General features: G+C 32.4%; 1 protein-coding gene across 1 annotated transcript in view; it reads right to left on the reverse strand.

The window, feature by feature from the left end:
• Positions 1 to 3115: 3115 nt before the first annotated feature.
• The window catches only part of CDH19 (cadherin 19), a 56708-nt gene continuing 41625 nt past the window's right edge, over positions 3116 to 18198 (reverse strand). Inside the window, exons 9-11 of the mRNA XM_068563402.1 lie at positions 8601 to 8715; positions 6310 to 6561; positions 3116 to 3606 (exon numbers count right to left, since the gene is read on the reverse strand). Coding sequence (XP_068419503.1) covers positions 3116 to 3606; positions 6310 to 6561; positions 8601 to 8715 — 858 coding nt within the window. The remainder of the gene's footprint in view (positions 3607 to 6309; positions 6562 to 8600; positions 8716 to 18198) is intronic.

Below are 18198 nucleotides of genomic sequence, written 5' to 3' on the forward strand. Positions count from 1 at the left end.
TGCTACAAGGTAGCTGAGTGATTTGATGCAAAGAAAGGCAGAGCAAGGGACACAGTGGCAGAGAGTGGTCCTTTAGGCCTTTCTGAGGAAGTTGCAATTGATCACTGACTTGAATGAAGTGAGGGAATGAAAAATAGAAATGTTTGGAGGAAGATTGCTTCAGGCCTAGAGCATGGCATTAGAAGAGGTCAGAGCACACAGAGATAAGCAGACACAGCATAATATATGACCTTGTATGTCAGGTCAGAAAACTGATTTATATTTCAAATGCGCTGTGAAGCCCTTGGGATCACTCAGTGCTAGAAAAGAAAGGGATCTGTGCATTCCAGCAGAATAATGTCAGCTGTTACGATGTTGGGCTGTTATTTATTGAACTCTTGCGTTTTGTCTAGTACTACGTGTGCTTCCTGTTTTACTTATTCTTCACAACAATCGTGTGAAATAGGTAGACTGGATCTCGTTTTACCGATTACAACCTCAGATACGGAAAGATTAGTTCGATAAAGTTCACACAGTTATTTAAATAAAAGTGAACTAATTCAAACTCAGATCTGATAGGTTCAAGCTATGTGCTTAGTGAACAACTATTATTGCTAACATTTTCTGATCCCTATAAAGGATTTCAATATTTTCCTGTTTCAACCACTAGTAATTTAAGACTTACACATAAACCTGTAAGTTAATGAAGGGTGCTATTTAAGTAGTGCAGGTATTAATGCAAAGCTGTGCTATTTCATAAATATCCTCGCATTGATTTACCTTTATTAAAATTTAGGAAAGTGAGACCTTAATGTCATGTCTTTAGCTTAGGATACAGCTGTGTTCTTGCAACAGCTGTGTGACTAGAAAAAAAGGTTAAAATAGTTATTGAAATATTACCAAGTATAATTTCTAGAAAATTGCAACTTATCTACTAGAATCAGATAGTATTTTCTTGATATAGTTTAAAAGGACACTTTCTAGACTAGCAAATAGGTATCCAGCCCTGAATCTCCTTTCCTATGTACCCTATGATTGACAATCCTATCATTAACTAAACCAGAATTTATTTTAACACATCTGCTTAGTGTCACTGGACTCAAACACTAAACTTAGTGATGCAGATACTGCATTTTTATGAGGTGTTCATCCAAGTTGATAAGTTGTTTATAAGGCTTTCATTCATGACTGAACTAACTGCAAGCCTCAGAAGACGCTATTTCTTTTTTTCTAATCTATTTTCCATGGATTGCTTCATCTGCTGTTTATCATACATTCCAGTTCTTCAACCAAGATTATATAGCACTATTTTCTAAATATAGGGTACAGCCATTCATGGAATAATTCATGAAAATTTCCCTAACTATACTCTTTCAACTTTTATGTCAATATGATAGGAATATAAATGTTCTCTCAACCCATACATTTTTTTACTTGCAAGTTTTTACACTTTTTGAATTTTCTTTTGTTTACTGTTCTTACTTTTCCCTAAGTAAATAATGATATGAATATACAAGGATTTACTACAGCTTATGTCCTCTCTACTACATTTAATATCTTCCTAAATTGTTGTATTTCAAGTCTGATTTTCTCAGGCCTTTGTAAAATGGTGATATCTCTGTTGCTGACATAATGGTACCTGATTGATACTGATGAAAAAATTCTCTTCTATTACATGGTATGGATGGTATTGTCTTAAAGTACAGAGAAAAAAATATTGTAGCCATTCAACTACTCCAACTTTAGCTCCAAATTATCTGAAATACTTGATTAGAACATATATGGTCAATTTGCTTCAGCTCAGTTTCACATGCTATTAATAAAAAATGAACACATAAAGCTATTTTGAGGACACAGTATTCACTACTTTCTTTCTGTTCAACCTGTGAATTTTGAATTCTACTTTGATTTGGATAGAATAATAAGAATCATTCTTATAAGGTTGATTAAAATTAAAGTGTTTTATTATCATACTATCTAATGTTACCTTAAAGCTTTATGTCCAGCAGCTTAGCATACTTCCTTCATAATGTTACAATAAAAGTAACTATTGCACCTAATTTTATATTCCATAATAAAAAAAATGACACAGAAGAATCAGTTATAGTCTAATCTCTTAATAAAAAAGGAAATGCTGAGAATTTTATCATGTTTTATTTTATGCATGGTAAGAGCAGGGCAGCTGATCATAACATTTAGGATGAATATTAACTCCAGTTTGAATCCAGTACTCCTTTCATGTATTTCTATTATTTTTAGTAGCAATAAAAGTAAAAATCAAAAACTAAAACTAAAATTGAAAAATGTTCACACTTTCTACCATTTTCTTAAAGTTCAAATTTAATGTTGAGTAAATGTTGATATGTGTTTTGTCATAGTATTGTGACATGATAAAGATGTATTTTGGATACATAAGAAAATAACATATGAAAATCTCCTAAACAAAGTCTATGCCCCTTTTTTTATATAAAGCTGTAATATCAAAGAGAATACAAATTTACACTATATCTTTGAGTAATTAACAGATACCAAGCATCTGTCTAAATTTGAAATCAGTTTTAAAATGTGGTCTTGATGACATTTTTAAAATATCAAACTAGAATGAATCATAGACTCTCAGTCGGAAGCTTGCTTATTCATAGAAAAGAAATCATTTTTAAAAGATGTATATAACCACTGAGATTCTCTTAGGTGTTTATCTCTGTAGAGCATCAGGAGCTGAACACACATAAACTCTTCACTCTTACTTCGTAAGATTTAAAAAATGGATAAATGAAATAATATTAAGACAATCTAGTGCAGGGCCCTTTTCACATTAAACTTTCAAAAATTTTGAGAATTTGTATTGGGTGGTATTGAAAACATGTCAGAGGAGTATTTCAGGGGCACGCTAGAGCTGGCCTGCATTGGCACCCGAGAGCTGATTGCTAGCTTCACTTCCCATACCTGCAGTCGGTGACCATGTATGGGTAGCTTGAAATAACCACGGGATACTTACCCCAAGAATATCAGAAAACATCATAAATTGGGTCTTTTCCTTTTTCCAGAGAACCGGAGTATACAACTCTTTACCAAGAGACTACCAGTTTGCCCAACTACACATTAGCATTTAAAAAAATGTATTAATAAAAAAGCCCTAATTATTTGACTGCATAGCAGAACCAAACATGCATGCTAATCTTTTAAAGCGAGGTCCCAATTCATTAAGGTAATCATAGTTTTCATCCTGATCAAAGGCTGCTGACCCTAAGGAGCTCAGGGATCCAGCTAAGGACCCCGTCCCCTCAAAAGCATAGGTCTGGAGGGAGTCAAAAGGAGGGGCACAGGGGTCAGTGTTAGCCTCTTCGAGCTTTTCTAGAATGAATTCCCTGAATACAGCACTATCTGGGCCAACCTGCAAAGACTGCCTGTACAGGCTCCGAATCTCTACCCTGGTGGTTCTCCGAGTCTTGCGTTCCCGCATGACCGTGCCGCCCTGCAGCTCCACTATGTCAAATGCCTCTGTATCTTCCTCTCCGCCACCTTCATCATCATATCTGAATATATTCTCTCTGAAATCTTCACCTTTCTCAGGAAATAGAGTCTGTTTCCTTCGTTGTTTCAGACCTAGGTTCAAAAAAATAAACCCTGTCAAAGAGAGCATACAAGAACATTAATTAACACAAATATAATATTATATATTATAAATACATATGCTTCATATTACCCATAATATTACTATTATATTATAAATATATAATATATAATAAATAGCATACATTAGTATGTTATCATATATTTATACTAAACACATTATTAAATATTGTATGTTACAATATTTTATATTATATATTATACATAAATATATAATGTACTATTTAATAAATATTATATGTCATAATATATTATATAAGATATTGTGAAATATTGTTATTTATAATAAACTATATAATTCTTGCTTCTGTTACAAGCTCAAGACATAAGCTTCGATTTTCTGATTATAAGACAAAAAGATATATTTGCTATTGAAAATTTACTGAAGGGACTTGGAGAATGACAAGGAAGTATAACAATCTTTCTGGCTGATGGTTTAAAGTAGAAATACATCATAAAAATATAGTGAATTGTTTATGATGATCAATTTAAGATTAAAACTTTTATATTTTTCTTATATATTGAAAATAGAACAAAGCAGAATGAAGGAACATTTTCCAATCTATATGCATCTGCCAATCTCAGGAACCAATGATCCATGTTAGTGGAAGTTAAGCACACAGAACTGATTTGATTTTCACCATTGAGACAAATTCTGTGGCATAATTATTTTCTAAGTTAATATTTATTGACTACAAAGTATGTACCAGTCATTTTTCTGAAAGCTTTACATTTATTCATTGATTTGTTATGATACCCATATTTTACTATGATTCTCTATTAAAGATAAGGAAACTGAAGTGCAGAGAGATTAAATCACATACCCAGAGTCACACAGCTAGGAAACAAAAAGCTGGCATTCAAAACCAGAAAGTTGGTTCAGAATCTGTGGTTTGTTATACCATATTAATTTCAGAAATTCCAAACCTATCAGGTTTTTGAATCATAACACTGGTATGTCCACATCGATCAATTATATAAGATAATTTTAGCATTGTGTAGAAATAGAACAATTTCAGAATGCTTTTTTAGATTTTTAAATTTTCAAGAAAAGTGCGTGTGTATATGTGGGTGTTTGTGTGTGTTTCATGGATAACCAATCCTTACACAATCTTGGATCTTATGTAGCTGTTCAGCATTTCATCTATAAGAATTGAAACAAACAGGAAGTAATGTTATTAATATTATCACAAAGAGAAATACATTAGGCAATATTTTATATAAATCTCACATTTAAAGAAATTGAAATAGTGTTCTTGAAATAAGGCCATCGTGTTTGAATCCAGGCACTGTGCTTTAATACAGCAGAGATATATGGTTGAAATAGAAAGGGATCTAATAAATAATTTTTCAATCTATGAAAATTGAAGAGCATATTCATGAAACTTTCACAGGAAACTGCTGACTGCTGGTTTACCCTGATTTCCCACCTTCTCAGTATTACTTGTGCCCTTGACTGTGAGGCTGCCCTTGGTTTTTACTCGCAGGGTTTCGGGACTAGGTTTACTTCTGTACCAGTGAATAATTTAGTACTTGCATCCTGCAAACATTATACTGTTTTTACTACTTCTTGCTTCTGATATCTAGCTACGTAGCTCTAAATTCAGTTTTATGATCAAAGATCATTAAAAATAATTTTGAAAAACTGAAGCTAGGTAGAAATGAAGGGTAACTTTGAATAGTAAAAGAGGAAATCTTTGAGAAAGACGAGAAGAGTGAAGGCAAAGCAAATCCTGAAACATTTTGTATGTCCCTTTGAGCAGTGAGTTTGGAATTCCAGAGCCCATGGCTGATACCATTGCTGTCAACACTCAGTAAAGTTGTGTTGGCTCTGATATGAAGTTATGAGGGAAAGCAAGAGAAGGGTTTAGATTATATATACTGGTATGTTAAAGAAAGGGAAAAAGTTATGCTAGATGCATGATTTGTAGTTGAAAGCCTGGCTAAAACATTTGGGGCCTCATTTGCCTCGTCCATAAAATGAGTATAACTTATCTCCTTGTGAAAACAACAGCAGCAACAAAAACAAACAAAAACAGGTAGAGCTATTTTACTATTTCTTCTGTGTTTAGCACTTTAAGTAAGACCCTCTCTTTTACATTTTTTCATCTTAACATTTACTTCCTCAGTGCTCCTAGGCTCCAGCAAGCTGCAGTATCAGGTTGGATAGAGGTGTGTTGTGGTTATGTAATCTTAGCGCTTCATTTACTAGCTGCATGACCCTTTGTAAGCCATATAACTCTTGGAATTTCACTTTCTTCATCTATACAATGAAGGTGATAATAGTTGCCACTTCTTAAGGTTATCCTGAGGATCAAACTGCATAATTTCTGTAAAGCACTTAGGACAGCCTCCTGGAGTATAATAAGCACTCAATGGAATCTCACCATTATTATTACTAATTTTTATATTACTACATATGTTGCAATGTGTGTGTTCAAAACACTCTTAAAAGGATGTGCACAGGTGTACTCATATAGTCAGAATTCAAGGATCATCGATTTTCAACCTGAAGTGTATGTTCACTCTATTTTTCATTCACTCCACTTGATTTTAGAATTGCAACACATTAAGAAGGGCAATTAAATGCAGACACACACACAAGCCCACACATACCATTATAATGGAATTAACTCTTTTCTATATTTATCAGGTTACTGTCAATAAATGAAGATATGCTCAGTTCACACAACTTACCACATATTATCATAATGCATATCAGAATAGCAATTATGACTTCTGTCTTGAATCCCATGGAAAGCATAAGATCCTTATTACTGCAGGTCTGTGTGCTACCAGTGTCACCACAGGCACAGACGTGTATGGTAAGGGTGTTTGTGCTTGTAAGTGATGGGATTCCATTGTCAGCAATTAGGATGGATACGTAGAAGACACGCTCTTCTTGAAGGCTGAAACCAGTTCTATTCGTCAAAATTACAGCTGTGTTATCTAAAACAAAAATCCATGTGCATGATTTTTTCAATAATACAAAGGAAATTCATACCAGTTAAATGTACTAGAGGCAGCAGTGTAGAGATCAAATAAGTTCAAATAGGGAAGAGCAAATTTCTTATAAAAAAGACAAGAGATCAACTCAAAAAGTCATTATTGATTTTGACATTGCCTAAATCCCAATTTAAAAATTAGATAAAGTATATGAATCAGTTCCAAAATGTTTTTTGATAAATATACGGAATATACATGTGGAACACAGAAAAGAAAACAGCATTTTAATTAGATATCAATAGTAAATAGGGGGTACTAGCATTAAATTTATAATGACAGTATCAGTTTCATTTGGGTTAAATACTCATGACAGTGCTTTTTCTAATAGAAGCTCATTATTTTCACAGATACTATAAATACACAAGATTTTCAAGTCATCTCCCTATCACAGCAAGTGATCTCAAATAATGTATTTGCTAATAAGACAAAAGAATTAATTTTACTTGGTGTAAAAGATTCTATTAGAATGTTTCATTTCACTTTGACATTATTAGCCCATTTTCTACTTAAATTTCAGAGAATCGTTAAACCTTGGTAGTACTGATTAATTCACCTAGACAGAACATTCAAAAAATTAACAAAAATAAACAATATATACTTCAACACATTTGAAATTGCTTTTCCCTCAATCCCAAAATATTCTAAATAGTCTTTTCCAGTGCAGCTTATTGTGTCTCAGTACTAGTGTTTCCCCCCGACTTGACTTTGTTTTTTGGTATTGGCATTCCCTGAAATACTTTCTGTGGCAATCAAACAAATTTTAGAAGACACAAACAAATAAATGGAAACATATAAATGGAAGCCTTTGAAATAGGCAAATGCAAATAAATGGAAGTCTTTTGAAATGTATGCCTACTTATGACTTTTCCCAAATCACCTTTTAAAAACTAATTCTCCATCATGCTCTTGAAGTCTATAAAACTCCTGTGATTTTATTCACTAGGCAGGTTGAAGAGGTGAGAGAGTTTATATATTTTTGGCATGTATTTCATTAAATTACTTGTAACTGCAAACATTAAACCAAATCAATTATTCTCTTTATGTTTCAATATATTTATTTTGTCCCACTAACTTATTTTATATTTACATAAACAAATCTAACCTACAGCTTATTTTTTATATTGATATTTGCATTTTTTAAAAATCCTAAATCTATTTGAGTTTCTTTCACTGGGGAATTTGACAAAGGCAAAAGAGAAAATGTGTCTGCATTTATTCTCCCATAACAGATCTCCCCTTATATGGAGCTTAAACTTAGTTGTAAGGAAGGACAGCTGCAGGTGTTTGGTTATAGATGCTTGAGTAATGAATCCTACGGTGTTTCATATCTTTGAGATATGAAGCAAAATTAGAATAGAAATCCATGTAATGACAAAAAAAATATTTTACTGAAGTGAAGGAAAAAAGAACAGAGTGGCTTTGTAAAAAGTTATTCCCCTTCTATGTGGAAGGAAAAGGAATTCTGTCCGTCCGTACAAAATCCTTTAGAACATTTTGTTCTCAGGCTGATATAATCATTTCGTTTTGAAGGAAAAAGAATAGTCTTAAACCAATTCCAAATACTTATAGCTCCTAATTAATGACTCCAAATATCTTTCAATCAATCAAACTAACATGATTATATATCATTTTCTTCCCCAGACATAGGTTGAAGTTTGAGTTATGTGAAGACATGAAAGGAACCATGGTGTCAGAACTGCAATTATATTTGCAAGGTCATTCAGACTTTACAGGGGCCTATAGCCAATGATGACTTGAAAAAGTGCTTCTAATTTAAAGAAATCCAGTGGGAAATGGGGCTGATATTTCCAGGACACTACTTTGAATTTTGTTTCCCATTTCCATTGCCACTCCTTGCTTTATTTCTCAACATTATCATATTGCAGGTATAGTATAAAAAGTAATGCTACAAATTTCCTTAAAATTAAACAAGATTCTCGAAGAAGAATGGATAGAAAGCTATTATGAGTGAATGGCATTACCTTGATTATCCATGATTGTAAAACTTGAGTTATTTTCTACCACAGATACATTAAAGTAAAAGTGGTGATCTTCTATGGATTCATCTCTATCCACTGCACTGATGGTCTGAATCACCTAGAAAAAAATAGGGATAAGTTTCTTTAGATTATTATTCAAAAAAATGATCATTATCATTATTATATTCTTCTTATTATTTTAAATTATTATTAGCTTTTATTAAAATTGCTTTACCAAAATCTTTATGGATATTGCAGAGGATATCTCAAACTGGTGGAGAATACGAAAATATTTTTTCAGGTTAAAAATATGTTTACTTGCTCCTTTCAAAAGAACATTTTAATATTACATAATAAATAAACTCTTGTTAACAGATGAGAAGATTTCCATAAGCTAAGTTCATTAGAAAACATCCTCCCATCCTTCCTGCCTGGATTTCTCCCTTCCTTCCTTTTTTCCTTCTCCCTTTCTTATCTGAATACCAACCATTATGATTTGCTGAAGTTATATATTTCCTGCTTATATTGACAGCATAACTGTGGTAAGCTTATTGTCTTACTAGAGTATTTGCTAAAGTAATGAGTTTTTAAATTGATTTGAGGAAGTAATGCGTTTAAAGCTTTGGGGCAATGTACATGATTTCCTTGACCCACAAAGATTATAGGAAAAGTGTTCCACGTCAAATAAATCCCTCTATCTCAGATCATAAAAAAGTGAAATAATGCAACTATGAACAAATCACAATTAGTTCTTTGCTTTCAAGACATGAAAGTGTCAGTCAAGTAGTTAATTATTGTCAAAAAAGAGATGTGCTGTCAAGATCAAATAATGAGATTGTGATTAATTCTGGAAATTAAAGTAAATTGACTACAGAAGTTATTGTTTTGAATTTTCTAGAATTAAAGTGCTTTTAGCAATGTGTCAAACAAAAATATCCTTAGTTACAAGATGACAGACCCATAATTTATAATGTTACACTTCAAAGGGTATCTCCCCACATGCATGAAGAACCTTGTGAAACTAATGCAATTTGTACATTATTTCTCTACATTGATTTATCTTTTCCCTCATAACACATTCCTAATTAAATCATAATCATGTAGTGTTAATTAAATAATCTAATAAAAGAAAACATTTTTATTCAATCCATGCCTACAATAATAAATGTGCATCGTATGAGGATAATGATTTTATTTTGGGTTATTATAAGATTCTGTATAGCCAGGGCGAAGGGCAAGGGCTTGGAAGTCTGATACTCTGAATTCTGTCTTTACCACTTAATTTTCTAAGCTTAAAAACTGGAGATACTTTTTTTTTATTTTAACTTTTTAATTTTTTTGGCCGCATCACACGGCTTGCATGTGGGATCTTAGTTCCCTAACCAGGGATCGAACCCGTGCCCCCTGCACTGGAAGCATGGATTCTTAACCACTGGACCGCCAGACGATTCACTTTGCTGTACACCTGAAACTAACACAACATTGTAAATCAACTATACTCTAATAACATTTTTTTTTTTAAATGGAGATACTAATACTTAACTTTTAGGATTCATTTTTAGGATTCAATGTCTTAGCTTGTCAAAGTGCTTGTCATATAAGCAGTACACATTTTTATGTGTTTTCTTCGGGAAAACATTGTCTTGTTGGGATTTGCATAGGATGGTGTCCTGAATACTGTGAGTAATCTCGTTATATATATATTTGCTCAATTAAGATTGATAGCAAACTGTAAAAAAAATCACATTTATCTTGTTGGCATATGCAGCCTTGATTTTTAGACAAGAAATAATTTATCTTACTACCTGACTTTCTGTTTTAGACACATGCCTCTGACTAAATGTTGAAAATGTTTTCCTTTCCTGTATGAAGGCTCAAGAACACTAGAGAGATTTTGACTTTGTATATATTTTTAAATACTTTTAAAACCAAACTACCCTATACATATGTATAGGTAAATGTAATATGTACAGGTTTCTCTGGCCCTTTTCAATGAACATACTTCCACTTATAAATTGCTTTGTAAACTGGGTTTCCATATGTTTTATTGGGTTCCGCCATTTTACAAAAATAGGAACCCACAGACATAATAGAATCAGTCACATAGCGGGTATCATTAATTCTATTGAACCAACCTTGAACACGTATATTTTTCTTGAAAACGCAAATCTCTAAAAAGGGGTCAACATTAATATATCCTCAAGTCTTGAGTGAGGATATTGATTTTTCATTTTAATATAACAATGGAAAGTTTTTCATTTTAATTTTAAAATAAAATTCTAAGAAAAATCCCTATTTGTTGCATTGGTTAGATTTCTAAACTATATACTTATATCTACTTACCTGGAGCCTATCTCTGGCCTTATACATTTATGAGAGAAGCAAATAAATCAAAATGCAAAGCTCATACAAAGAACAGCTGTGTTATGACAAATTCTGAAACTGTAGCTTTTTCATTTCTCTTTGCTCTCTGGGCAGAATTTTGTCCAATTTCCCTCTGACACAATACATGTGATTTCCTGTCTATACTACTTTGAAGTCTACAATGGGAATATACTTTGTAAGCATAGAGAACCTAACAATAACCACCTTTCACTGAGAACTTACCTATTGGTCGGGGTTTGTTCTATATATTACCATAGCTGATCTTTGCAACAATCTTGTGGAATAAACCTTATCATTGTCTCAACTTTATATTTTCTTATATTAAGCTTCAAGTCAGTTATATATCTTAGGTAGGGAAAATTGCTGGGTCAGAATTTGAATGTAAGCTGATGCAACAGCTGGTGTGAAATATGAGTAATATATGTGCCCCCCAGAGCCTTTTTTCAACTTTATTTGGATATAATTGACAAATAAAATTGTAAGATATTTAAAGATAATCAAGGAAGACATATAATCATTTTCCTTCTATTAATTACCTTTCATTATGGCTTTTTTTTTTTAAAGAAGCACCCATGGACCAGCTTACTAAAATGTCATTCCCAGATTAAACAGCCTGATTTTAAAAATCAGTCCAATACTCATTTCTCCACAAACTATAGGTATGGCCTTTGTTAAACATGCAATTTTTTGAAAGCTAGTCAATAAGCAAGTGTTATATACTGTGATTTGGAGTAAACAACTCAATTGAGTCTGTTTCCTTACCTCTAATGGCAGATATCAGTGAAACCTACTTCCAAGGTTAGTTGAGGAACACATTTTTGAATTATTATGAACTATAAATTGAATTATAAACTATAAATCAATACACAGGTACTGAGCATCAATTGATGTAAATTATTAATTCCTTTAAATGTGCTTAATAAATAATTTCTCTCAATGCAAGCTATATTAAACAAAAAGTAGGAGTTGCAGTAAATGAATATGTGGAAGGATTTTTAAAAATCTTATTGAAATTGCTTGCTTATCTAGTTACTCTAGGTATTTGTTCCTTATATCAAGCTATAAATGCAAATTCTTTCTCCTGTCAAGAAATTGTTGTCAACAAATATGAACAAGACTGTCACTTCTTATAGTACTTCCAAATCAGATTCCAAATCAGATCTGTTTGACAAAATAAATCTATAGAATTCAAAAAGGTTGTTGAACACCTGTTCAAAAGGTCAAAGTGCTAATTAATAAAATAATAGAGCCACAAGAAAATTGATGCTGTAGTCTGTTTTTTCTCTTTGTTTAGAATGTTTTTAGGGGAAAAATGTTGAGATGCTCATGATATTCTAATATTTTGGTCCTAGACAGAGGCAGAGCTACTCTGTTTTAAAAAAATAAGTTTTCACAAAATTTTATTAGATGTATTTAAAAGCCATAGATATTGCAATGTTTTGCCATTAACTTGTAGAAATTTAGGAGATGGAATCAACTGAACTTAATGACTGATTGGATATAAAGAATAAAAGCCTAGAAAGAATTAACGATAATATCCATTTGTCTTTCTTGCACGACTTGGTGAATTGTAGTAATTTTGCTGGGGACACTGTAAAAAAAAGGCGGGCTTGGGAACAAATCTGGTGTAACCATAGGACACTTGAGTAGGCATTTTCTCTAATTAGTTGGACATAGAGCTTAAAGTACAAGAGAAAGAACTGGCATAAAGATCTAGAAGTCATTTGAATATGAACTGTATTTACGACATATTTGTGGAGGATAGCAGGAAGAGTGAGTCTGAAAAAAATGAAAAGTACAGGACACGAGAGAGGAAGGAAGATGAGGAGAAACCAGGGAGCACACTGTGGGATCACAGAAATTTAGGCAAAAGAATACTTTTACATGGGGACAATGTAAATGTCTTTACATTAGACAGTGTATTGGTATGAAAGAATCTAAAAATCACTGCTATTACACTTTACTTCTGGAAAAGAGATTTGGTATAAGTCAAGATAATGGGAATCATTAATTTGAAAAATAACTATTTACGCCAAACAGAAAAGACAAATTGCCCTAATGTCAGCTCATTTATTATATTCATATTTTGCAAACCAATGAAAAATTTTCTCCTTCCTCTCCTCCCCATCCTGGCCATTTACACATTAAGAACAGAAATAAAACTTCTGTTTACCCACATAGGTCATTAAGGAAACGTCTGATTTCCTCCAGAATACAGTGCAGCTATTCTGGTATTTTGATTTTCTATAATGAATATTATTATCTACCCAAAGCAGATAGATATAGGAGACCTTTTCACTTGTCATTTTGTCCAGCTGTTTGAGCCTGTGGGAAATGGGATGGGAGTGATTTTCATAGTATGAGAAAACATATAAAATATTTCCCTTTTGATTTTTAATTCATTACATGTGAAAATCACAATATTCTGTATATATTGTGTCAAATAAACATTAAAATTAATTTCATCAGTTTCTCTTTGACATACTAAAATCTTTAATTGTGATAAGAGCACTTAACATGAGATCGACCCTCTTAACACATTTTTAAGTATCGTTAACTATAGAGACAATGTCTCACGCAGATTTCTAGAGCTTATTCACCCAGCTTAACGGAAACCTTATGCCTGTTGGATAGCCACCTCTCCTCTTTTTAAAATATTTTTAAATGTGGATTTAAGAAAATTTAAAATTCTATCGTATTTATCTGTCAGTATTTTACTCGATAATCTTATCTTCTCAAATAAATTTTCTTCTTTTCAGTAACTCTGTTTTGTATGTATTTTATATATTATTGTGTGGACCTAAGCTTCAGAACACTATGCATTGATAGTGTGGAAAGCAGGAATTCCTTTCTCATTACTGTTTTAAATTATGCTACCATGTGTGTTTCAGTATTAAGTGATATTTTGACTATTGATTTGAGTACGTTATTTCATTCTTACTATTTATGTGTGCATTTTGACTCATTTTATTTGTAATCCAAAATTTAAGTTTTTGTCAAAGGACTTCTTAGCATCAAATGAAAAGTTTACACATATTTTTACATTATGTGTATATTATATCACTATATCTAAGGAAAATATTAATAGGTTTTAAAATATTGTTTTGTTATTCTCCTAAAAATACTGAATATGTTTTCTCTTATGGATTGGGCTTTTGGTGACATATTTAAGAACTCTTTGCCTAGCCATAGAAGAGAATTTTTTCTCCTCTGCCTCTAAAAGTTTTGTTGCTTTAGGTTGACATTTAAATATATGATACATTTTGAAATAATCTTTGTATAAGGTGTGAGGTTAAGGTGGAGTTTTCCATTTCCTCCCTATGAATACCCATTTGCAACAGCAAAATTTGTTGAAAAGACTTGAGAATTTAAATGTATTTGTGTATCTTCTCCCCAATACTGCTCATATCATCCAGATTTTCAAATTATTAGAACACACAAATATCATATTATAAAATAGGGATTTAATTTTTACTCCTGTTTAATTATCCTTTCTTTTTCCTGATTTGCATACTCAAAGGTATCATTTCATTGTCTTTCAAACAATAGTTTTGAAATAAAATAATTTGGTACTCATTTTTATATACTCACTTGGTATTTCTATAGTCATAAGTAATTTACAAACATGTTTTCTATAAATCAATTTATTAAAAATGTTCACTTCCTATGAATATTAGTAGTAGATTCTATTATAAAAGACTATACAGTAGAATGTGGTTTTGATAAAAATGAAAAATAGATTAATTTATAGTAATACATATTATAGAAAATGATTTGGATAAACTTCAATAGGACCACTATATTCTAGGGAAAACATTCACATTGACAAATCATTACCATGTCATCTGTAATGGATACAAAGTAACTGGATATTTATTTATTGACAAATTTATTCATAGTATTTCCAAAAGACAGTTACTACATCAGTATCAAGGAACCAGCTTTTAATAAGATGATTTCTTATCAATCAGCATGCCCTCTTATATGTTAATAACAGAAGCACTTTTTTTTTCAGTTTTTGCAAATAATTATTTTCCCTCTCTCTTTTGCCTTTATTTTTAATTAAAATTTATTGATATACCAAAAATGTATAGGATTTGTGAATGTATTTACTTGTAATGGAAAACATTTACTAAATTTGACACTGTTTTCAATCATTTTATTTTTTAAATAGAATTTGCTTCTTCATCCTTTGTCTTTTAAGTTTCTGAGAGTGTGTGATATGTAAAATTGATGTTTTATCTTTTGGGTATCATCACCTTATAATAGGTTTCATATTAATTCTATTACATTTAAGAATAGAGAGTCTTGTAACTAGTCCTAGGATTCAAGTCTCTATTAGACATTTAGATGAAGTATTTTGGTCAAAAAGCCCACATTATTTGCCATAGCTGTATACGTATATATGTACACACATTTATGGCAGAACTATCCCAACTAGTGCTGAAATATAAGTGGGATTATCTTTTGCAATTTGAAAAAAAAAATTTTACCTCTAAATATTTATAAATGTTCTAATTAAAGAGGACCTCTGAAAATTATCATACCTATCTTTCTCTAAAATATATTAATTGTACATAACTGAAGAAAATAAAGAAACTTGCAAAGAAATAACAAAATGAGATGGAGTTTTCCTTACAGTGGTCTTCAATATTATTAAAAATAAGAGAGAGAGAGAAGAAGAGAGCTAAGATAGTAGGGTAAGAGAAAGAGAGAGCAGGGTTTTCCTTGGTTTACATGGACAAATATCCCAATTTTATTTACTGATATTGCATCTACATTTTCTATAATTCTCCACTAAAAATATCACAGAATCTTGGAAAAATAACGGATTTGAGATCTTGAACAGGAAATATAAAATGAGCCTATGTATCAGTCTGGTTCCAATTGAGAGAGACAGTAATTAAAATGAAGGAAGTTTAATATAAAGAGTTATTAAGCTATAATAGGGGAGTAACTATAAAGATGTAATGAGAACTCCAAACGGTACTCTGGGGCTCAGTGAAATCATCTAAGGACAGACAAATGTGGAAGGGAGACAAGCTTCAGTTGTCCTTGGAGGAGGTGTGGTTGCAGCATCTTGCACGCAGGGCAAAGGAATTCACTGGGCTAGAACCAGTCCACATTCTCCAGGCAAACATGGATAATCCTCCAGGGTACAAGTGGGCTGGTGGTTGGAAATGCAGAGGGAATTGGGAGACCACTGCAGGTGCAAGGCCTGGAGCACACAGTGACGACACTGGCAGGGATGTAAGACCTCCTCTGGCCTGGGCTGGAGTCCTACGGTCACCAAGGAATGTACATTTAGGACTTTGGGAACTGTGCTTGTGGCTAGGCAAAGCAATACATATATTTCCACACATCCAGTTAGCTGGTCAACCATGCAGCATGAGAAAGGGAAAAGCAAAAATGCTACACACATAGAACCAGGAAGAGGAGCCCTTTTCCTCCTGCAATGTGCATTCAGTGCCCTTTATTGACAAGACTCAACCTTGCACTCTCAATAAAAGATGCTCTAATGGGCCAATCCATTATCATAGTTTCACAGTGCCAGTTCTTTTTAAGCAGGTAGTGAAGGATGAATGTGCAGCTAGGAAGCAATAAATTGGTAAGTGGCAGAGCCTAGAACATATTGCTGTACCAAAAACGATGAAAGCAATCAAACACTAATAGGTTGTGTCTAAAGTACACAGAAATGGATACAAATTCTGAAGATCTATTTTTCTTAACATTGCCCATTTATAAATCTGTGATGTAGATTGCTTACATTCTTTTCTTTTGTTTTTACTTGAGTGTATTTATGTGTACCCATGCAAGCGCACATATATTTATTTTTTAAACTAGCATGGCTCTAGGTTTTTTGAACATTAAAGAGGACTTCTCTTTGTGTGTGTGGTGTGGGGAAGGAGAATGTGTGGGAGAAAAAAGAGTGAACTTCACTTTGGGATTCTTAGTATAAACAAATTCACACCAAGTCTATTGTCCTTGGCACAAAGTCTCCCCTCAGATTTTACTATTAAGAAGTTTTATGTTTCTTACTCCAATATTTTCTAAATTACATATTCTCTATATTTTATTCTTCATTCTTCTTTTAGCAATTAACTTTGGGAAACCTCAGGCTGAGATGTGTATTGCAAAAGGTTCCTCTTTCTCATTACATTCCCTTTCTCATCTGCAATCGAAAGGTGAGATTCTTTCCTCTCTGCTTTCACCACCCAAATTTCCTGTTTGCCATCTGCGGAAGTATATGCTGTTTCTTCATCTTCTCTTGGCTTAAGCCAGAATTTACACTATGTGACATGTATAGTTCTCATTTTGTGTTTTGATGGTGTAGCCACTTCTTTATTTTATTGATCATTTATTCTTTATTTTTAATAAAAAAAAATTTCCTCTGAAAAATTTTAAACAGAATGCTGCTAACAATATTTCACTTATCAGCACCGTTTGGTTTTGTTGTCAAGATTATGATAAACAAGTAACTTTTACTACCCTTTGTAATATTTTTATGAAACTTATTTATATAGATATAAAACTTAAAATAATTATGGTTTCTACATAAAAACCATTCAGTTACAAAAGATATGCTTTATTATCTTTTAAAGCAAATATTTTTTGAGAGCTTAATCCATTAAGTTTTAATGTTCACACATTACTATCAAACTTTTAGGAATGAGTAAGAAATTAACAGCACTTCTGAAAGTTTGTATTGGTACTCTGGGAGGTATGTATTAATATTTGGTGCTTTGTTTTAATTGTACTTGAAGGAAGCCTACCCAGTAAATTTCAGACCAGAAATCTGAGTCTAAGTTAGTCTGATTCCACATGTAACATCTGAGGAAACATGGGAGAAACCGTGACAATCCAGGAGCCATGATAGCCCTAATGCCCATATTATTTTTTTCTTTTCCCATGTTATTAAAATAAGGTCATTGCCATGTGCTAGAAAGAAAGTACGTATGGTAACGTTGCATATGTTGGCAGAACTCAAATTGTCCGTCCATTGAATTGATTTCAATTCATAAATCATAGTGTATGCAGCAGTGCCACTGGGAATTTTTGGAATCCATTTGAATTTGAGTGGAAGAACATTATAGGTAGCCATGCTATGTACCATTCTTTCAGGTACATATAGACCTGGGGAAAACTCCTAGGTTTGATAGTGACATCTATGAGCCCTCTAAGAACTATTTGATGATTTCTGGCCTTCCTCCTTAAA

This window comes from Eschrichtius robustus, chromosome 14, assembly GCF_028021215.1.
Source record: "Eschrichtius robustus isolate mEscRob2 chromosome 14, mEscRob2.pri, whole genome shotgun sequence".
NCBI classification, from domain to species: Eukaryota; Metazoa; Chordata; class Mammalia; order Artiodactyla; family Eschrichtiidae; genus Eschrichtius; species Eschrichtius robustus.